The sequence below is a fragment of the Rhamphochromis longiceps genome, linkage group LG22 (assembly GCF_057381845.1).
Source record: "Rhamphochromis longiceps isolate RC_006_pf linkage group LG22, R_longiceps_female_GT1.1, whole genome shotgun sequence".
Lineage (NCBI taxonomy): Eukaryota > Metazoa > Chordata > Actinopteri > Cichliformes > Cichlidae > Rhamphochromis > Rhamphochromis longiceps.
Genome location: NC_140577.1, coordinates 3,683,837 through 3,704,200, shown reverse-complemented (window position 1 = coordinate 3,704,200; position 20,364 = coordinate 3,683,837). Strand labels below are relative to the sequence as shown.

At 38.5% G+C, this 20,364-nt stretch overlaps 1 protein-coding gene across 1 annotated transcript; it reads right to left on the bottom strand.

Moving 5' to 3' along the window:
- Positions 1 to 4,372: 4,372 nt before the first annotated feature.
- Positions 4,373 to 19,314, bottom strand: LOC146643147 (cdc42 homolog). Its single transcript, XM_085395850.1, has 8 exons — positions 19,217 to 19,314; positions 18,876 to 19,080; positions 18,543 to 18,612; positions 13,603 to 13,707; positions 9,601 to 9,670; positions 8,138 to 8,247; positions 7,767 to 7,964; positions 4,373 to 6,966 (listed from the first exon to the last, which is right to left on the bottom strand). The coding sequence occupies exons 3-8, from the start codon at positions 18,576 to 18,578 to the stop codon at positions 6,877 to 6,879; spliced, it is 609 nt and encodes a 202-aa protein (XP_085251976.1). The 5' UTR covers positions 18,579 to 18,612; positions 18,876 to 19,080; positions 19,217 to 19,314; the 3' UTR covers positions 4,373 to 6,876.
- Between the last annotated feature and the right edge of the window lie 1,050 nt (positions 19,315 to 20,364).

Genomic DNA, 20,364 nt, shown 5'->3' with positions numbered 1-20,364 from the left:
ATGTGATCATGCAGCGGCATTTTGGACTAACTGCAAACGATAAAGAGAAGAGTGTTTCAGACCTAAACACAGAGGATTACAGTGGTCCAAACTAGGCCTGAAGGCATGAACACATTTTTCAAGGTCTTTTGGAAGAAGATGTGATTTTGTTTTGGTGAATTCACATAACTGATTAACATCTGGTCTTTACAACTGCGGTCGGTTGCTTCTCAGATTTAAAAGAAGTATCGAAAAACACTGATTTTTAACAATCAGAGAACAATGAGAAGCAAATAATGCAGCAACAACGTTGCTGACAGGTGAGTGTTTTGTTTTCTTCTCCTCGGTTTCATCTGTGATTTCAGTGGTATGGTATGACAGTTTAAGCAAATAGTAAGATGTGTATAAATATTGTCATTTTATAGATAATCAACTTTCAATTGATCTGTAGAAAAATATATAAATGAATTATTTTGATAGTTATTTAAAGCTTTAGTAGTAGTCAATGTTGATGTATGTTCTGATAAGGAATTTTTAAACTTTTTTTTGTTGTGTTGTCGTTGGTTTTTTTTATAAATTAATGTTTTTAACAGGCATACTGAGGTTTCCTTTAACTGACAGTCTTTGAGAGTTTGAATTTAAAGGGAAGCCTGTGAACAGAATCACCTCATTAAATTAAGTCAGTATCTCCATCAAATTAGAAACAAACACAGATACCAGCTAAACAAACCTCTGTGACGTTCTGGAAAGATGACAGTGATTCAAATTGGGACAATGGCTGCTTTGACTGACTGGTGTTCCTCAGTGTCTGTCATCAAAGGTTTGACTGATACAGGATTTTTCCACACCAATGACTTCATCAAAGGTGCTGATGAGAATAGGGCTCTGTGGAAATCAAGTCAGAAAATTGAGATTTCATGGGTTAAACACTGAGACAATATTGTTTAAGTTTAAAAGTTGGAGTAGGTAGAGGATCAATAGGATCCTCTAGGTCCATGATCCTGTTGGGGAAACTCCCATAAGGCTTGAAATCTGGGACTCTCCACTAATTGCTCTTAGAACTGATTAAGATTCTCTGATGAGAGGTGACATATTTACAAGAAACCTACAGAAGTCCAGACGCTTTTCTTTCTAAGCCCCTGAGACAACGATGACCTGGATGAGTGAGAACCTTCACAAACATTGTACAGTAGAATTTTTTAATTTAATAAACTGAGCTTAGATGTATTTTTTTACCTAATTTTACCTCGTCAAACATTCCCAGAGTGTACGCCTCTCCACCAACAATCACTGTCACAGCATACCTGTCAAACACCTGGAGAAAACAGGGAACAAAAGCCATAAACAAAGATAAGTAAACATGCAAATGCAGCAGAATCGTTACAGCATGACTAAACAGAGTCAAACTGATTTATGAAATGAGCTGAGCACTTTCATGAATATTAGTTTGCAGCTGTTCAGGTAAGCAGATGTGTCATGTCTTGCTTTACTCCCCTTTACTCACGTTCAGGCTTTTGCCACGTGTGTTAACAAGCAGCTTATCCCAACATTCCTGGTAAACTCGGCTCTGGACGTGAGCGGATGCAGGGAGTGTTTTACAGCTGCTGCGCTTACTTGAATACTTACTTTCAAACTCCAAACACACTAGAACAGAAATTGGTCCACACTGCTACTACTGCACATTCACCCAATGTATATACTACATATATATATATATATGTATATGTATATATATATATGTATATGTATATATATATATATATATATACTACATATATATATATACTACATATATATATATGTAGTATATATATATATATATATATATATATATATATATACTACATATATATATATATATATATATATATATATATATATATACTACATATATATATATATACATATATATATATATATATATATACATATATATATATATATGTATATGTATATATATATATGTATATGTATATATATATATATATATATACTACATATATATATATGTAGTATATATATATGTAGTATATATATATATATATATATATATATATATATATATATATATATATATATATACATATACATATATATATATATATACATATACATATATATATATACATATATATATATATATACATATATATATATATATACATATATATATATATATATATATATATATATACATATATATATATATATATATATATATATATATATATACATATATATATATATATATATATATACATATATATATATATATATATATATATACATATATATATATATATATATACATATATATACATATATATATATATATATATATATAATGTTTTTCCTCTACCCCCCCCCCCCCCCCCCCCCCCCCCCCCCAATTTTTTTGCACATGTCGAGGAGCGTGTCAGGCTACATTTCACTGTGTGTTATACTTGTATAACTATGCATGTGACAAATAAAGAACCTTGACCTTGACCTTGACCTGTATTGTGTGAGAACACAATACACAACCCACTTCGATTGGTTTTGCATGTATGTCCGTTTGTACTGTCTGTCTTTAGTGTCCTGTAGAGTTCAGTCACTGGTCTGTAAGTATCACAACCTGTGTGACACAAAAGAGCAGTTCAGAGCAACCTGAAATCTGTCTGGTTTATGTCTGCAGACTTTCATGCCACGAGTTTCCTGCAGAGAAAAATGTTTTTTTATTTTTTATTTTATCTGTGGTATTTAAACCTACTCACTGTGGGTATGTATTCTTACTTGTAGGCTGTGCCTGTATAGGTCAAGAGGAATTCATGCTTTCCTGAATCACCATCACCCACCACCACGAGCTTTATAGTCTGCATCTGAGAGGTAGGAAAAACAATTTTTAAAAAAGGAGCAAAATTAGGAACAAAATAAACTGTAAAGACAAGTAACAGTAACTGATTTGTGTATAGTTAAACTCACTATCCACATTAACCTTCTTATGGCAGCTGACTCCGGTTTACTTTCTATTCGTATTCTCCTCGATCTGAGTTCTGCTGTCGACACCATTTCTCACTCTGTTCTCCTCAGTAGGCTAGCCTCCATCGGTTTCCCCCATACTCACACTAGCTTGCTTTAAATCATACCTGTCTGATCACACTCAGTTTGTTCGACTCAAATCCTTCACTTCTCAGTCCTTTCCTCTGGTCACTGGCGTGCCCCAGGGATCTGTCCTGGGGCCCCTTCTTTTCATTATCTACCTTCTTCCACTTGGACACATTTTTCATAAATATAATATCCATTTTCAATGTTATGCTGATGACACCCAGCTTTATCTGTCCACTAAACCTGACTCTGCTCTCCCCCATCCTTCCTCACCCTCTGCTTAGCCGAACTAAATTCATGGTTCTCTTCTAATTTTCTCAAACTCAATAGTAACAAATCCGAGCTCCTCTTGGTCGACTCTAAATCAACATTATTCAGAACCAACAGTTTCTCTGTTACTATCAAAAACTCGCCGGTCTTCGTTTCTTCCTCTGTGAAAAGTTTGGGTGTCATCCTCGACAGTACTTTATCTTTCAATTCACACATTAACAATGTTACTCGGTCTGCATACTTTCAGTTGCCAACATTAATCGTCTCCGTCCTTTTCTCACCCCACATGCCGCTGCCATTCTTGTTACTTCGACGGGTTTGGTTACTGCAACTCTCTTCTTTTTGGTCTTACTCAGAAATCCATCCACGAGCTCCAATACGTCCAGAACTCTGCTGCTCGTATTATCACCAGGACCCCTTCTGTCCATCACATCACTCCTGTCCTGCAGCAACTTCATAGGCTTCCAGTCAAATATCGCATCATTTTTAAAACACTCTTGTACACATTTAAGGTAATTCATGTTCTCTCCCCGCCACATCTGTCTGATCTGGTTCAGATCACCATCCCATCTCAGTCTCAGATATTTTCTTCTCTTTCTCTCTCTGTCTCCTCCCCCCATCTTGCCGCCATGGGGAGCTGGGCATTCAGCTGCTCTGCTCCTTGACTTTGGAGTTCCCGACCTCCTGATTTAAGAAATATAACTTCCTTCTCTCTCTTTAAGTCTTAACTCAAACATCAATTGTACAAAATAGCTTATCCCAAATATCTTCTCCACTCTGCTATTTTACATTTGTTTTATGTCTTATGCCTTTATGATTGTGTAAACTGATTGCTTTTATGTTGCTTTTATTATTCTGCTGTGTACAGTGTCCTTGAGTGTTTTCAAAAGGCGCTTTCAAGTAAAATGTATTATTTTATTTGAAAAAAGTGCAATTCAAACAGGATTTCAAAGTAAAGTTTAACATGAAAGCTTTTAATAGAAAATGTAAACATGATGTTAACAGTGCGTTCTAAAATAAATGTTTCTTTATAAAGGCATAGTAAGATATTAAATCATCAACACTTACTTGAGAAGTGCAAAAGTCAAGTTTCAGGTCTACAGAGCTCCACTGCCTCTTTGTCTGTTTATTAGAGTTTAATCATACTTTGCAAAAAAAAAAAAAATGTAAATAAAACAATGCTAAGTGTCAAAGTGTCAGTACAATGCAAGTCTTTATTGCCTGGTTAAAAGATAACCAAAAAGTTAGAGATTAACTGCCCTTCCAGTAATGTGTAATCAAGGTGGAGTTTAGAAACCTTTGTGTGTGGGTTAGTGTGGGACTGCAAACTGCTAGTGTAATTTTTTTTATTTTATTTTAACAGAGGGACGTTACAACATGCTTGTGTTAAACATTATTCTCCACATCAACTCTGTAGACAGTTTTATTACAACTCAGTTAATGATGAAATTTAATTTAAAAACTATATTGGTGGTAATAATAACTGAATTACTTTGCACACTCATCAAGAGCCAGCAAAGCAAAGAGCTCATCATTTACAGGAGCATAAAATTGTACTTATCCATGAAACTGTGGCCACAAAGATGCACAAGTGATGCAGCCAGTCATAAACAACATGGTGCTTTGTATTCAGATAGCGACACGCTGCACCAACATACTCAAGCCAAGTTAAAAGTTACCTGTTAGATGTGCATATCCTACACTGATAATTATAATTTAACTAAAAATGAAGAACGATTAAACAGTATGAAAGTAAAAGTATTTTCAATGCTGAAAAAAAATCTCAAGAAGTCAAGGAAATGCACACATTTGATCTTGATAACTGAAATATTCAAAATTTAAATCTTTACTGACATAATGCTCTTGTCATCTTTTCAGTATGAATGCAAAGCAGACAACAAATAGTTTAGATGCTTTATTAAAAGAGGTATAATCAAAAGACAGGGCATGTGGACAGGTAGGCAGCAATTCAGAGAAAATGAGAGAGGCTTGGTGGAGACTTTGCAGGCATGCGAGTAAAAAAATGTGTCCCAGAAGTTCTTAGTTGGATTCAGCTCTGGAAAATGTCAGAGACAGTCAATGGTATCAATGCCCGTATCCACAATGGTTCTGAGGAGGTCATCTGTATGATCCTCCAAGGATATGCCTCCCAGACCATCGCTGACCACTGCCAAACCATCATGCTGGATGATGCTGCAGTCAGAAAAATGCCTACACTGCATCTCAAGACTCTTTCACATCCATCTGTATGAACCTGATAGACTCTGGTGATGCATGACGTGGGACTGTGAGCACAGGTCCCACTAAAGGATGTCAGACCCTTATTCCAGCAGATGGAGTCTGTTTCTCATAGTGTGCGGCCAGAAACATGCAAATGAGCACTCCGGAGGCCATTCCTTAGGCCTCTGTCAGTGTTCCTCCTGTTATACTCGCTACACTCCAGTGTCCTGATCAGGCGTCCTTATTGTTACAACCCACTTGCTTCCTGCACCTGCTTCCACTGTGGATCACTAGTTACCATTGTAAAGACACACCTTTACTCGTAAATGTCCAAATTGTATTCTTGAGCAAGCAAAACCCACCTCATTAGTCTCTGCTTGTGAAGCGTTTCAGAAACACCAAAGGGCATAGAGAGCACCTAGAGGTCAGCTTGCATCGATATGCCATTCTGGAGAAGTTGTTCTACCTCTCCAACCTGAATGTGTTGGAAGCACCATCTCATGCTACCAGCAGTGACAAGGACATAAACAAAAAGTTGAACTGGAGAAAAAGATCAGATGTAAGGACAGAGCAATGGTTTTTGGTTACTATCTGTAAAACCAGTCTCTTTTTTCCCTTTTTCCTATTTTCCTGTTCCCTCTCCAGTGAACCTCGTGTCACTTTCATTTGCACCAAAGGAAGCAAAAGTAAAGTGCATCAGCGCCCCCCGATCCACTTTACAGCCCAAATGATCCCAAATCACACACTGCTTCTTCGTGTGACAGCTTTGTTAAATAAATAATATGTCATGTGTTGTTGTTCATCTACGGTTGTAATTAAATCATTTTAAAACCTACTAAGGAATAGATGGTTTCCTGCGTGCAGTTTCCTGCTCACATGGTTGTACCTTAAACACAAGCTGCATATGAACAGGTCAATGCAAAGCTGTAGAGGCTGAGAATGATATTAGTTGATAGAAGTTTGTGTCCATTAAAAAAATGAGCGAGTGAATGACACTAATTAATACTGCATAAAAATTACAATGTAAACATAAGTTCAGAAAAACCTAAACTACTGTATATAAAGACTTGCCTGCACTCATTAATAATAAATCTGCATAAATTATTTATATTTGTCCAATATACTTTTGTATTTTTATTTTTAGAGCATTTTCAGCTCTGCTTGCTAAATAAAGAGATATTTATATTGTTTTTGGTCTAACTCGTGTTTAGCATCCTTCCTTTGTTCACATCGAGGCTACTACTCTCTTCCAGGTCAAACCTCCAACTTCTCCAAGAGGAGGATAAGGTCATTTTCCTCCTCTTGTTCTACTTCTTGTGACATCTATAGATGAGTGCAGCACTTCTTGGGTTTGGAACTTGACTTCCCCAGAGCAGCGAGGACGGCCTCTTCAAACACATCCTGCACTCCTATCTGAGAACAAGACAGAAAGGGAAACTCAAAGCTACCAAGAAGAAGAAGAAAAAAACTAAAAAGAAACACCAATAAAAACAACACATAAGAAAAAATATGTATTTAGTTTGAGATGGAACAGCGAGTATAATGAGAATCAAATAAAGAACAAGGCAATTGCAAATTTTCTGTAACCCCTAAATCAGATGGATGACAGTGGAGGAAAAGGGAGTCCTTTTGAGCACGTGTAGCATGCGGGACTTCAGAGGTAGCTGAGAGGTACTATTTGACCTCAAAGGCTGTTTTGGTTGACCCAACTTTGCAACATTATGTGGAAAGGTTTGTCTCCCTTAACAAACCGGGGTCGTGGATCTGTTTTATAAGAAGTGGGTGTGCTCTTAGGTAGGGGATCACACTTACTGCGTGACGGTCTATGCCTGGCACTAGAGAGGAGAGTCAATCTATAGGTTGAAACTCAAATTCATGTTGAACAATATGCTTTGCGTTGTGGTTGTGGAGCAGTGAACCAGCTTAATAAATCTTCTTTATTAAGGGTGCATGCGAGTGTGCAAAACCTGCCTAAATGTTTTGTTGTCTAGGAGAAGGCATTTAGTAATGCTATGGTGGTTTTTATTCTTGTGTTTTTCAGATGACATTTGCCTTTAATTCACATTTTTAGAAACAGATCTGCAATAGTGAAACCATGACCAGCACCTGGAAATATCAGTCTTACTTCAGAAACCCTAAAAACCTGCAATATCTATAGTGATCCATTTAGTAGTTAAAAAACACACACCAGCAGACTTCTTCTCTTTTTGTACCTGTGTAAGAGCTGAGCACTCCACGTATTTGACAGCTTTCAGGTGACGAGCTACTTCCTCGCCGTCCTTGAAGGTCACAACTTGCTTGTTTTCCTTGCCCAGCATCTCCAGGGTGTATCTGTCATCTCTCAGATCCACCTTAGTCCCGACCAGCAGGAAGGGGGTCCCCGGACAGTGGCATGCAATCTCTGGCAACCACTGTGACATCACAGTGGTTGCATCACATCACATCACATAGATTAATAATTAATTTATATATTATTATTTTAATCGAAATTACTTTTAAGTACCAAGTACTCATTTATTCTGAAAGTAAAAGGCATAAATGTAGATCTTATTAGAAAAAAAATGCATACACCAAGTAGACAAACCTTGTTTGTGACCTTTTGAAAAGATGCGGGTGAAACCACGGAGAAACAGACGAGGAAAACGTCGGTCTGTGGGTATTTGAGGGCTCGCAATCTGTCATACTCCTCCTGACCTGAAGGGTGAGACACAAAAAGCCTGATTAAAAGTTAGATTAATGCTATTATCTGAAACATTTAAGTGATTAATGGAAAATTATTTTTTTTAAGTTAGCATGGGGCAACAAAAGGCTGGAAAAATACATTTTTTGAAAAGAAACAGCTGGAGCAATATTTCCAACTGATTGGGTTAATTTGCAACAGATCAGTAACAGGATTTAAAAATATAAAAGGCACATTTAATAGACACAGTTTCTCAGAATGTTCATCAATCTGAAAATTGTGGAACAATTTCAGAACAATATTCCTTAATGTGAAAACTGTGGTATCTCGTCATTTACAGTAGAGTGTCATCAAATGTCTAATAAAACCTGGAGTAGTCTCTCACCAAAAAGGCTGTTCCAGATTATTCCTCCCCTGTTTATATTCTTTCATCTCTTTTTTGGAAAAAGCCCCAGTGATGGAAACACCAACAGGGTTGTCTTTTATGTCTTATTGTTCCCTCAATGATGGCTTACATCAGTTTGATGATTGAAGGCATGTAATGATGTGAAATAAACACTTCGCTCAAATGTCTTGAACCTGTCAGAAAAATACATACCGCGGTAAACTACAAAAAAATGTAATTAAATGCACTAATGAAGTATTCAGACTTCTTTACTTCTCACCTCTCTTCAAAACTAAAAGTATGAGTATTACTAAAGTAATACTAAAAGTAATTTATTAACAATTCTTGTTTTATTAATGTTGTTAGCATGGAAAACACTAGCCGGTATTCAGGCTGTACACGTGCCCTTTTATAGTTGAAATTATCCTCAAAGTCTGCTTGTAGTAGAAAACAAAAACATACAAACATTTATTTTCACACACAATCCTGAATTCACAGGAATTAGCCTGAATGTCCTTGTAATGCACCAGACACGGTATGAAAAGTGTTTCACTCCACAGCTAATTATTGCCTCTCTACAGTGCAGAAGTCCAACAACCCACACTGCACGACTGTGTATTAAAAAACAGTACATAAAAAGTGGGAAAAGTGGGAAAATACAGTTTAACAATAAACATTACACTAAAAGAAGATTTTAAAGCAAAATTAAATTACCCATCCTACACTTAAATGTATTCACAGTAATTCAACTCAAAATTATTAACAAATATACATTCTGCAAAATGCGAGTGAAGTAAGAGAAACTTACAGACCTTTATCTTATACAAATGTGTTCATTGAAATACATTTTGTGAATGACATTATAATTGCCCCTAAAGGTTTGATCTCCTGCTGCTGCTGCTACTAATATAAATATTACTTAACTGAAATTTTTAGTATTTATTAAACTGAATGTAGATTTTTATTTATTTATTTATTTTACCTGAAGTGTCCCAGAGTTCCAGATTGTACTTCTCACCATTCGTCACTGTAGCAAAGTAGTTATCAAACACCTGGGGGAGACAGAGGGCAAGGAGGACGAGGGTTGGTTAATAAGATCAGTGCCTCAGGTCTGGGCTGTGTGGATATCTCTGGCTGTGTCCCAATTCAGGGTCTGCACGCTTGAAGTACGCGCACTACGTACGGTGCGTACTATAAGTACGAGAAGTGCGGAAGTGAGAGGCTTGTGAAATGGGACGGTATACGCTTCGTCGCGCTGTTCAGGTTGCCTAGCAACCATGATCCTAACCGCGAGACACGTTACATACAGCTTTGTTTGACAGGAATGAAGGAGAAAAATGTTTTGTTGGTCATTCATTTTTGTCATGACATCACTTTGATTAGTTGAGTATCTGAGGCTGAGACCACAGGACTGTAAACATGATTGTTGGGCTTCATTTCTGTGCTGAGCAGTCATTTAAGATTAGTTAGTAAATAACAATTAGTTAATGTTGTTCATGAGACTAAAGTCATCTCACTGTGGTAATGTAAATATAATATGGCCAGTATTATATGTATTGTCAGATTATTATGATATATATATATAAAAAACACCCAGCACGCCCCTGCGGGCGGTTTATCCTTCAAGCTCGGGTCCTCTACCAGAGGCCTGGGAGCTTGAGGATCCTGCGCAGTATCTTAGCTGTTCCCAGGACTGCGCTCTTCTGGACAGAGATCTCCGATGTTATTCCCGGGATCTGCTGGAGCCACTCGCCTAGCTTGGGAGTCACCGCACCTAGTGCTCCGATCACCACGGGGACCACCGTCACCTTCACCCTCCACATCCTCTCGAGCTCTTCTCTGAGCCTTTGGTATTTCTCCAGCTTCTCGTGTTCCTTCTTCCTGATATTGCTGTCATTCGGAACCGCTACATCGATCACTACGGCCGTCTTCTTCTGTTTGTCTACCACCACTATGTCCGGTTGGTTAGCCACCACCATTTTGTCCGTCTGTATCTGGAAGTCCCACAGGATCTTAGCTCGGTCATTCTCCACCACCCTTGGGGGCATCTCCCATTTTGACCTGGGGACTTCCAGGTTATACTCGGCACAGATGTTCCTGTACACTATGCCTTTGACAGTTCACTCTTCGGCCACTGCATCTTATTAGGGAAATTCCACATACATAAATGGGCGATCGTGGCTCAAGAGTTGGGAGTTTGCCTCGTAATCGGAAGGTTGCCGGTTCGAGTCCCGGCTTGGACAGTCTCGGTCGTTGTGTCCTTGGGCAAGACACTTCACCCGTTGCCTACTGGTGGTGGTCAGAGGGCCCGGTGGCGCCAGTGTCCGGCAGCCTCGCCTCTGTCAGTGCGCCCCAGGGTGGCTGTGGCTACAATGTAGCTGCCATCACCAGTGTGTGAATTAGGGCTGCTCAATTAATCGAATTTTAATCACGATTACGATCTGGGCTTTCAACGATCATTAAAAATGACTGAGCCGATTATTAGCCCCTCCCTCATTTATCCGCGACACATTAAAGGCGGGTCCGGGAAAATATTGTCGGGCGCAAAAAAGGTTGGAGACCGCTGATTAAGAGGACCCGAGGGAAGCTCGGAAAGCTAAGCAGAAGTTATTTGGAGAGGAGAGTGACTGCTGTTGGTTGAAAAGAGAGGTAAAAAAAAAAAAAAACTTCAGTGGTGTTGCACACTATTTTATATTATTTTTTAAAGTCATTGTTAACCCTTTAAAGCCGGTCAGAGCAGCACGCTCCGTTTTGTGTAACTATTTTTAAATCCCTGTAGAACCTGAACCGTGTAAGCTAGCGCAATAATTTGTTTGCATATGAAACCAGAGGAGTTGTACTTACAACTTATGCCATCAGCTTGTCCTCGGTCACGGTTTCCTTCCACATAAAGCTTTGCAAAAATTGCATAAAAAGCGCTTGCAGGAACAAAAACATAATATTCCAGAAACACGCTTCGCCGATCCGATCAGCTGTTCGTAACACTTCCCACATTGAAAAAGTGGTCAGCGCGAACTATCACATGTCCGCCATTTCCTGGCCGAAACCGGAAGTGATGTCATTTTTGCGGAAATGTAGTTTTTTTTTACTTGTAGGCCTTAAAAACCTATACTGGTCATGTTTGACTTTTCTGAATAGTTTCTGGGATGCTTAGAACTCGAATTGCACTGCTGGAAATAGTTTATTTTGATGCACATGCTGTTTTCTTTGCAAATTTGCATCATAGGATTGTTTTTTTGTTTTTCCTGCAGTATATAAAAATTGGTGTATCTCCAAAATAAAACTATGAAGACACTCAAAATAAGTTTCCTGTTATTGTAAACTATTTTTTGCAACTTTTTTGTATTTAAAGTTTTGAGGGATAAGCCTCTTAAATTTCTCCAAGTAGAAATATATGTAAAAACAAAAACGATTTTCAATTTTTTTGTAGTATATTGCACTTTTTTGCAATTAATGTAGTTACTATGGACTTAATGTATACATATTATTAAAATATGGGCTATAACAGTTATATAGCAACTTGAAATGCTCCCACAAATGGCACTACAGCATGTAAAAATATAATATAAGCTCTGGCGGACTTGGTGCTATAGTAGGTCTTAAAGGGTTAAATAAATATCGTCAAATAATCGAGATCTCAATTTCAGTGAAAATAATCGTGATTATCATTTTTGCCATAATCGAGCAGCCCTAGTGTGAATGTGTGTGTGAATGGGTGGATGACTGGATATGTAAAGGGCCTTGGGGTCCTTAGGGACGAGTAAAAGCGCTATATAAATACAGGCCATAAATGTAAATTTCAAAACTCAACCCCATCATTTAATTTGGTTTTGATTGAAATTGAATATTACTTAAACTCTCTTAAATTAACTTCCAATAAAAAAGGTTTATCATTGATTGAAATTCATTCAGAAATGTTTAACGAATGAGCTGTCACAACTTTCAAGTACAAAGTTGTTATGAAGTCTGTCACATCGCCCCCCCCCCCTTTTCTTTTTTTCTTTTTTCATCCTTTATTTATTCATCCTTCTTATTTCATTGTGCTGTATATTGTTACTCTTATTTGCCTTGTATGTCTACTGTACAAACTGAACTGGAATGACTGACTGTTCGCTTTATAAGTTCAATAAAGTTTGGAAAAAAAACCCTCTTCGGCCGCTCCCTTCTGCCGTATTTTGCAGCAAAATTATCCACACCCACCACTGCGCTATGAATTGTGGGATATATGGGACCACGAAGCGTGCACCGGACCACGCTTGATATTTGGGGAAATCGACGGCGCATTTGGAGTATGCATTTGAAGCACACTTCGAATTGGGACAGCCATCGTCGCGTGGCGGTGACGTAACCGCACTTAAAATGCGTACTTCAAGCGTGCAGACCCTGAATTGGGACACAGCCTCTGTCTGCCTCTGGCTCCTGGGGGCTGTTATTGTGGATTCCCACCTCCGTTTTCAAGTACATTTCATGACAAAGACACAGGCCCTCTCTCTCACTCTGTCTCTCTCTCTCTCCTCACACACGCACACTTTCATTTCAGGCGCTGTGTGTTTTTCTTTTCTTACAGGTGCAGCAGTTGGTGATACAGTGCGCATTTCTTTTGTTCTTTTATTATATTTTCACCTATTGTCACCCCTCTTCCCTTTTTCCTGCCTGTCCTGCCTTACACATTCTCAAACTGTAACACATATAATGTAATAACTGAAATAACAGGAATTGTAATGAATAAGTAAAAAGATAAAATAAACACCTGAACAAAAGAAGCCTATGAATAATTTATAGAGCCAATCTTGGAAAAGAAAAATTTGTTTGCACAACAGAACATTCGGATCATAACTTTGATTGCAAAGCTGTCACACAGGAGAGGATTAAAAAAAAAAAAACAATTATTCAAAAAATAAAATAAGCTCTTGAGAAACATTGCAGGTTGTTGACATGGACTGAATAAACTGATAAAACTGGGATTTATTAGCACACTACTCACTGTGGGGATGTACTCAGAGGGATACTCTTTGGTTACGTATGTGATGAGCATGCAGGTCTTTCCCACTGCACCGTCACCCACCACCACACACTTTATTCCCTTATCCTGAGAGAAAGAAAAAGAATTAAGGGAGGAAAAGAAGAAATGTTGGGAAGCAAATGAACTGTGTCAGGTAAAGCAGTTTCACCCCAGTTCTTTTTATTCCTCAGGCCTCCAGTAGTCATTTCACAAAACCTTAACAATACAATACAACTTTATTTGTATAGGACATTTAAAAACCAAAGTGCTTTACAGTAAAAACAGGAAAATTAAGACATGATTAAATAAAAGACTATTAACAAAGTACCACATATGTCATCAGGTTGAGGGCACAATTATACAGGAATAAAAGGGGATATAAGAACAAAGTTACTAAGAACAGATATAGCCAAAAGATAAAGTACATAGATAAAAAATTGAACCAAATATAAAACAGGGATGCTAACGAGATGGAAAAGCTATGTTGAATAAATGAGTTTTTAAACGGGATTTAAAAGATAAAACGGAGTCTGACGCACAGATAGCGATAGGAAGGTTGTTCCACAGATTTGGTGCAACCAGGGCAAAAGCACGGTCACCCCTAGATTTAAGTCTAGATCTAGGCTGAGCCAGGAGTAATTGGGCTGAAGACCCGAGGGCTCGTCCAGGGACATCTAGACTAAGGAGATCGACAAGATAACGAGGGGCTAAATCATTTATAATTTTAAAGGTGAGCAACAATATTTTAAATTCAATACAATATTTTATGGGTAACCAATGCAACTCAATAAGAACAGGGGTGATAGAGGCATGCTTTCTAGTGCCAGTCAGGAGGCGAGCGGCAGCATCCTGGACAAGCTGAAGTCTGTGAAGGAGAGCGGAGTGAAGACCAAAGTAGAGGGAATTACAGTAATCCAATCTAGAAGTCACAAAAGCATGAATGAGCTTTTCAAGATCTTTATGAGGGACATAGTGCTTAGCCTTAGCAATAAGGCGCAGTTGGTAAAAGCTAGATTTGATTACTGAAGACACTTGTTTGTTAAATTTAAAAGAGCTATCCAGCAGGATAGCACCTGAACGTGCTTCAACAACGTGGCCTGCGGCGAATCCTGAGAATTTCCTACCAGGACCGAATAACAAATGAGGAGGTCCTACGAAGAGCAGGCACCCGCCCATAGCCGATGTTGTTGCAGAAAGGGGCTTCCGCTTTGCGGGCCATATTTTACGCCTACCCCCTCATCGCCCAGCTAAGATTGCCATGACATGGCGTCCACACACTGGCAAGCGAAAGCAAGGCCGACCAAAGACCACATGGCGTCAAGCATTCATGGACGATCTGAGAACTGTCGACATTGCCTGGGACGAAGCTGAAGCAGTTGCTGCTGACCAACATCGATGGAGATCACTAGCTGCCCGATGCGCCACTGCATCGGGCAGCTAGTGATCTAATCCAGCAGGACACCTAGGTCACTAACTGAGTCAGAGAAAGACGTGGCAAAGGAACCAAAGGTATGAGCTAATAGGCCCCAAGGGATATGGTTGCCAAACACCACAATCTCCGTTTTCTTTTCATTCAGGATAAGGGAATTGTCTGAAAGCCATGCTCTGACTTCTCTCATGCACTCGAGGAAGCAGTGTCATCATTAGTGGTGCAACGGATCAAAAGTCTCACGGTTTGGATCGGAACATGTTTTTTTTTGTCACGGATCGGATCAATTTTCGGATCAGCAGAAAAAAAGAAGAAGACAAAAATTTAACTCGCCGTTTACTTATTTAAGTATTTTTTGCCTATTAAAAAACATTCAACTCAAGACTCATTCCACGCAATTATATAAAAACAAATTAATATGCAATATAGGGCAGTACAGGGCTTTCCATCTCCCACTCCGCTGTGATATAATGAGCGGTCACGGTCACGTAGCTTTCCGTTGCCCTGGAGGTCCACCCATTTGTAGTTAGGGCAACAGATGCCTGGGACATGCGACGGGATATCATAGCGTGGCTCAAGCACGTTCATCGTAGTTTAAACTGGTACTGTCAGCGTAAATCTCGTTAAAATGACGTTAATGCCATAACTGCATTAACGCGGAAAATCTCCGTTAACTAGTTACCGCGGATCGCCCCATGCATGGGGCTGCACGGCGTCAATGCGTCAACTAATGCGTTGACTGGTTTAAACACCTTGTTTTGCACAACAGAATACGGCCTCCCGTCTGCAGCTAAACACTCCGATAGCTTCTGAAATAGCTTTAGCCCGGTCAGATTGGGCAGCAAAGGGCTGCTTAAATACCGCAAACTCCTCTGCTCCTCCACTTGGACCGCTAGCGCTGACCATAGCTATCGCTTGACAGACTGACCACGCGCACCATACACATACTTTTTTCTTCTTTTTCGAATCTTCGGATCACGTGCGTGCCGAACCGTGGAGTGGGATCGGTTCGGATTATGGATCAACTGTGCTCCATTGCACCACTAGTCGTCATCATCTAATTGAAAATATATCATTGGCATAGAGGTGATAAGAAATGTTATATTTTTCAAAGATTAAGCCTAGGGGGAGCATACAGTATGTAATGCCGTTAAGTATTTAAAATACAAAATACAGTGGAACCCCGACTTACGAATACCCCATTTAACGAAAAATTCAAGTTACGAAGGCGCTGAACGGCAATATTTCTGCCCGTGTAACGAAATCCGCTGGCTCTGATTGGCTGAGCCTACAATGCCCACAATGCCTTCCGAATCATGTGACAACCCCTTGGCTTTCGTAATTGCGCTGCGCTGTTCCACTTGAATGACGTATTGTTGTTCTAATTAGTAATTAGCCTATAGCCCATCGTTCAGCATCGCCTCACTCAAAAGGCGCGATGGGTGCTTCGACTTACGAAAGACCCTCGGGAACGAATTAATTTCGTAAGTGGGGGTTCCACTGTATGAGTAACTGTGTTCCGTTACAGTTACCATTCAAAAAGTTGGAATTCAGAATACAATTACTTTGTTGAAATAAAGGGATTACACGGCGGTCTTTTCCCGTTTCATATGTTCGGCTATGCCCTCTCTAATTTTGGTCATTCCACGTCGGTGGAAACCCAAACAAAACGCGCATTAAAAGGCTCTAATGTCTGTGTCTCAATCTCGCGTCTCATAATGATGTGAAGAAATATTTTTAAAAATGATTTAATATGAAGGCAACAGGCAGAGTGTTACAGGCATCGCCCTAATGCATGTAGCCTCATGGGCAGTGTAGTCCGTGCTGCAGGGAGAATGGACCGTCATACCCGTTATGTGTCTGTGAGCGAGGGAGAAAAAGGAGAGTGGAAAAGTACGAGCTGTCACCGAGCAGAAACGGGAGCTGGAAGCATGTAAATATAATAATAACCACTGCAGCCAAAAAGAGTGCCTGACGAGCCCAGCTGTAAGTAAGCTGTTAAGACTCGACTGTACACTGTGTTCGTGTTTTCCTCTGAAACAATAAGTTTCGTTGCAGCAGCCTTTCAACGCCTCTCTCTGTCTCTCGCTAGCAAACTTTGATTTTGATTGAATCTTTATTTTGAACATGTTGAAAAAGTATAAAAAAAATAGAATTAAAAGAGACAAATGAACAAAGCAAACAAAAGGAAAACGAGCAACCACAACTCCAAATAACGTCCATGTTCAAAAAGGAGCAGGAAGAAGCATAAGCTTATTTAATCCCACCCCTTTTCCACTATCTAGTATCAATAGACTACAGAAATACCTCCTTGCAATTACATTATATGTTATGTGTAAATTTTTTTTTTTAAATATATACACATATATGTTTCTATCTATCCATACATACGTATATACACACATACGCACATATACACATTTTCAATAACCCCATTAACATCTCAAGGATACACAACCTACAATTTTATATATATATATATATATATATATATATATATATATATATATATATATATATATATATATATATATATATATATATATATATATATACCCATACCAACAAACCCGTGCATGCGCACACACATGAAAATATTAGACAAGAACACCCTATCAAATCTCTACCTTTTCCCTGTACCCTGTAAAAACCATATCCTTAAACCGCTTTTTAAACTGCGCCATGCTTGGACATTGCTTCATATCTTTACTTAGTCTGTTCCACAGCTTCACTCCACACACAGAGATGCAAAAACTTTTTAATGTTGTACGGATACGAGGATGTTTTAAATTTAATTCCCCCCTCAAATTGTATCCCCGTTCCCTTTTAGAACATGATTTATATGAGACTTCCAGTTTAATTTATCATCTATAATCACACCAAGAAACTTATGTTCAAGTACTCTTTCAATTTCCACACCATCTACATGAATCTGCACTTGTGCATTTCTAAGGGAATTCCCAAATAAGATAATTTTAGTTTTACTTAGATTTAGCGATAGTTTGTTCCTGTTAAACCATTTTTTTTAATGGTTTAACTTGACCCAGACAACAAAGTAAAGCTATTTTTCGGCTACAAGCCCGACACGGAACCCGACGTATTAGCCAGAGGTCCCTTTACTACAGTTGGGAGGCATGTATTCTGTAATCTGTAGTGGGATACATTTTAAAAGTAACCTTTCCAACATTATGTGTGTGAGACAATAATGCTTATGCTAGGCCTTCAAAAGGCTGAAGTTTAGCCAGGAAAGACCCTGACATGCAGTGCATGACACCAGAGTTCTTGTTCTCAATAAATGCAGCGGAATTTATCGAGGAGTTTAAGATGATGTCATCCTGCCCTTTGCACCTAACAGCAACAACTCTTCTGGGAAGGCTGAGTGTGTTTATGGGAATCTTTGATCTGCACATAACCTTAAAATTAAAGACTTTAATAAGTGAATATGTACAGAAAAATCTTAGTTTAACATTGGTTTAAGTGAATTCAGTCCTACACTTTGTGATGTCATGCCCCCACCACCTCTGGGCATAAGCTGGAAACTCTCAGACTGACACCGGCTTCATCTACAAAAGAAAAACACCCATAAAATGTGAGCAAAGCTTAATTAAAACAGATGAACAGAGCACACTGTGTTTAGAGACACACAGACTATATTAAAAAGTGTTTAGATACTAATATAACTTATAATGTCTATTACAAGTCATTACTAGTCATACTATTAATGACTATGTAATGACTGATAGTCTGCACATCACTGGATACACTATACTATCTTCTAAAAATACATTTTGCACAATTCAGATATAGAAAATAATCGAATGCTTACCTGATATACTCCCAGAGAAGATGTGTGGGGCACAGCGTAGCACAGGATCTCCTCCCGATCAGTCACGAATCACTTTTCAGTATCGTCAGGTCTGATGTTTTACTCAGCACTGAGATTTATTTTCACCATGATTCAAATGCTGTCTACGAAGTCATCTCACTGTGCGCGGTCCGTCAGGTGCATCCAGTCGATCCTGTTCAGCGATCTGCGGCAGGGAAATGATTTTCATGATATGGCTCATGTTTAAAAGCAAAACCATTTCAGTTCAATCCCAAGTGAGTCAAACCAAAAACGCTACAAAATAATAATGTATATTTTATGTTACTGGTTTATTTACTTACTTTTTGTTTTCTTTAGGAGTAGTAGTATATCCACAATGTCAGTTTTTCAGTGTAAACTGCAGATTACGTGTCTGAGAGCGTCTACCTTACCTGGAGGGCTGGTGATATTGTGTTGCATTTAGTTGCTTCCAGTAAAATTCAACTCCTCACCAGTTGCAGAACATGTGACTGTGACTTTCGGCATTTGACAGCTGGGATAGGCTGATCCTGATTTGGATAAGTAGAAGAAAAATGATGAATCTCTATATATAATAATATACATAATCTAATCTATTAATTCTTACCCATTTTCTGAGTTAAAAGCCCTCTATAGAATAATTCCTGCAGTGATTAATGTTTCAGCTGGTAACGCGTTGTTGAACCGATGATTTCTTAAACAACCATGTCTAAGGCAGGATCTTTTTTTGAGTAACCAGCTCTTGAGCTCTAAGAGACCTCACTGCTGTCTAATACTAAAATACTGAAAAAATTAGATGGGACTTAATGACACCAGTGACCAATATATATATATATATTTTTAGTTTGCTCCCTTATTCCATTAATTTTTTGTTTGAATGGCATAAAAAGGTGAATAAATATCAACAAAAAAGGTAACTACAAAGCTGAATAATTCCCATGTTAATGACTTTCTTCAGTTTTTGTGTGTGTGAACAACATAAAACCACTAAAAACATTTTCAGCTTTTTTACGGTATCAGAAAAAAAACTTGAACTTTGATCAACCTACAGCTGACACAAATCCAGTGTTTCAGCTGATTTGTAGAAATCAACATTAAACTATCAGGTTTTAATTTAAGACAAATCTTCATCAACAAAGGTGTGAAAGCTGCTGAGAGAAAGATGGCTTCTTTATGACAGTGTTCATACAAAAAGATAGCTGCACCCAGGGCTGGACTGGGACAGAAAATCGGCCCGGGCATTTTGACTAGAGACCGGCACACCAGGTATTATGGGAAAAGCCATAAAGCCTTTGAATGAAAACAAACTGTTGTGACAGTGATGTACACTTTCACTGTCAGTAAAACAGCCTGCTTACGGGAAAGTAACAGTAATCAAATTACTTGTTTGCAATAGTTATCCCTTACATTACTTGTTACTTGAAAAAGTAATGGGGTTAGTGCCCGTTTGTGGCCTACAGCAAGCAGAAGA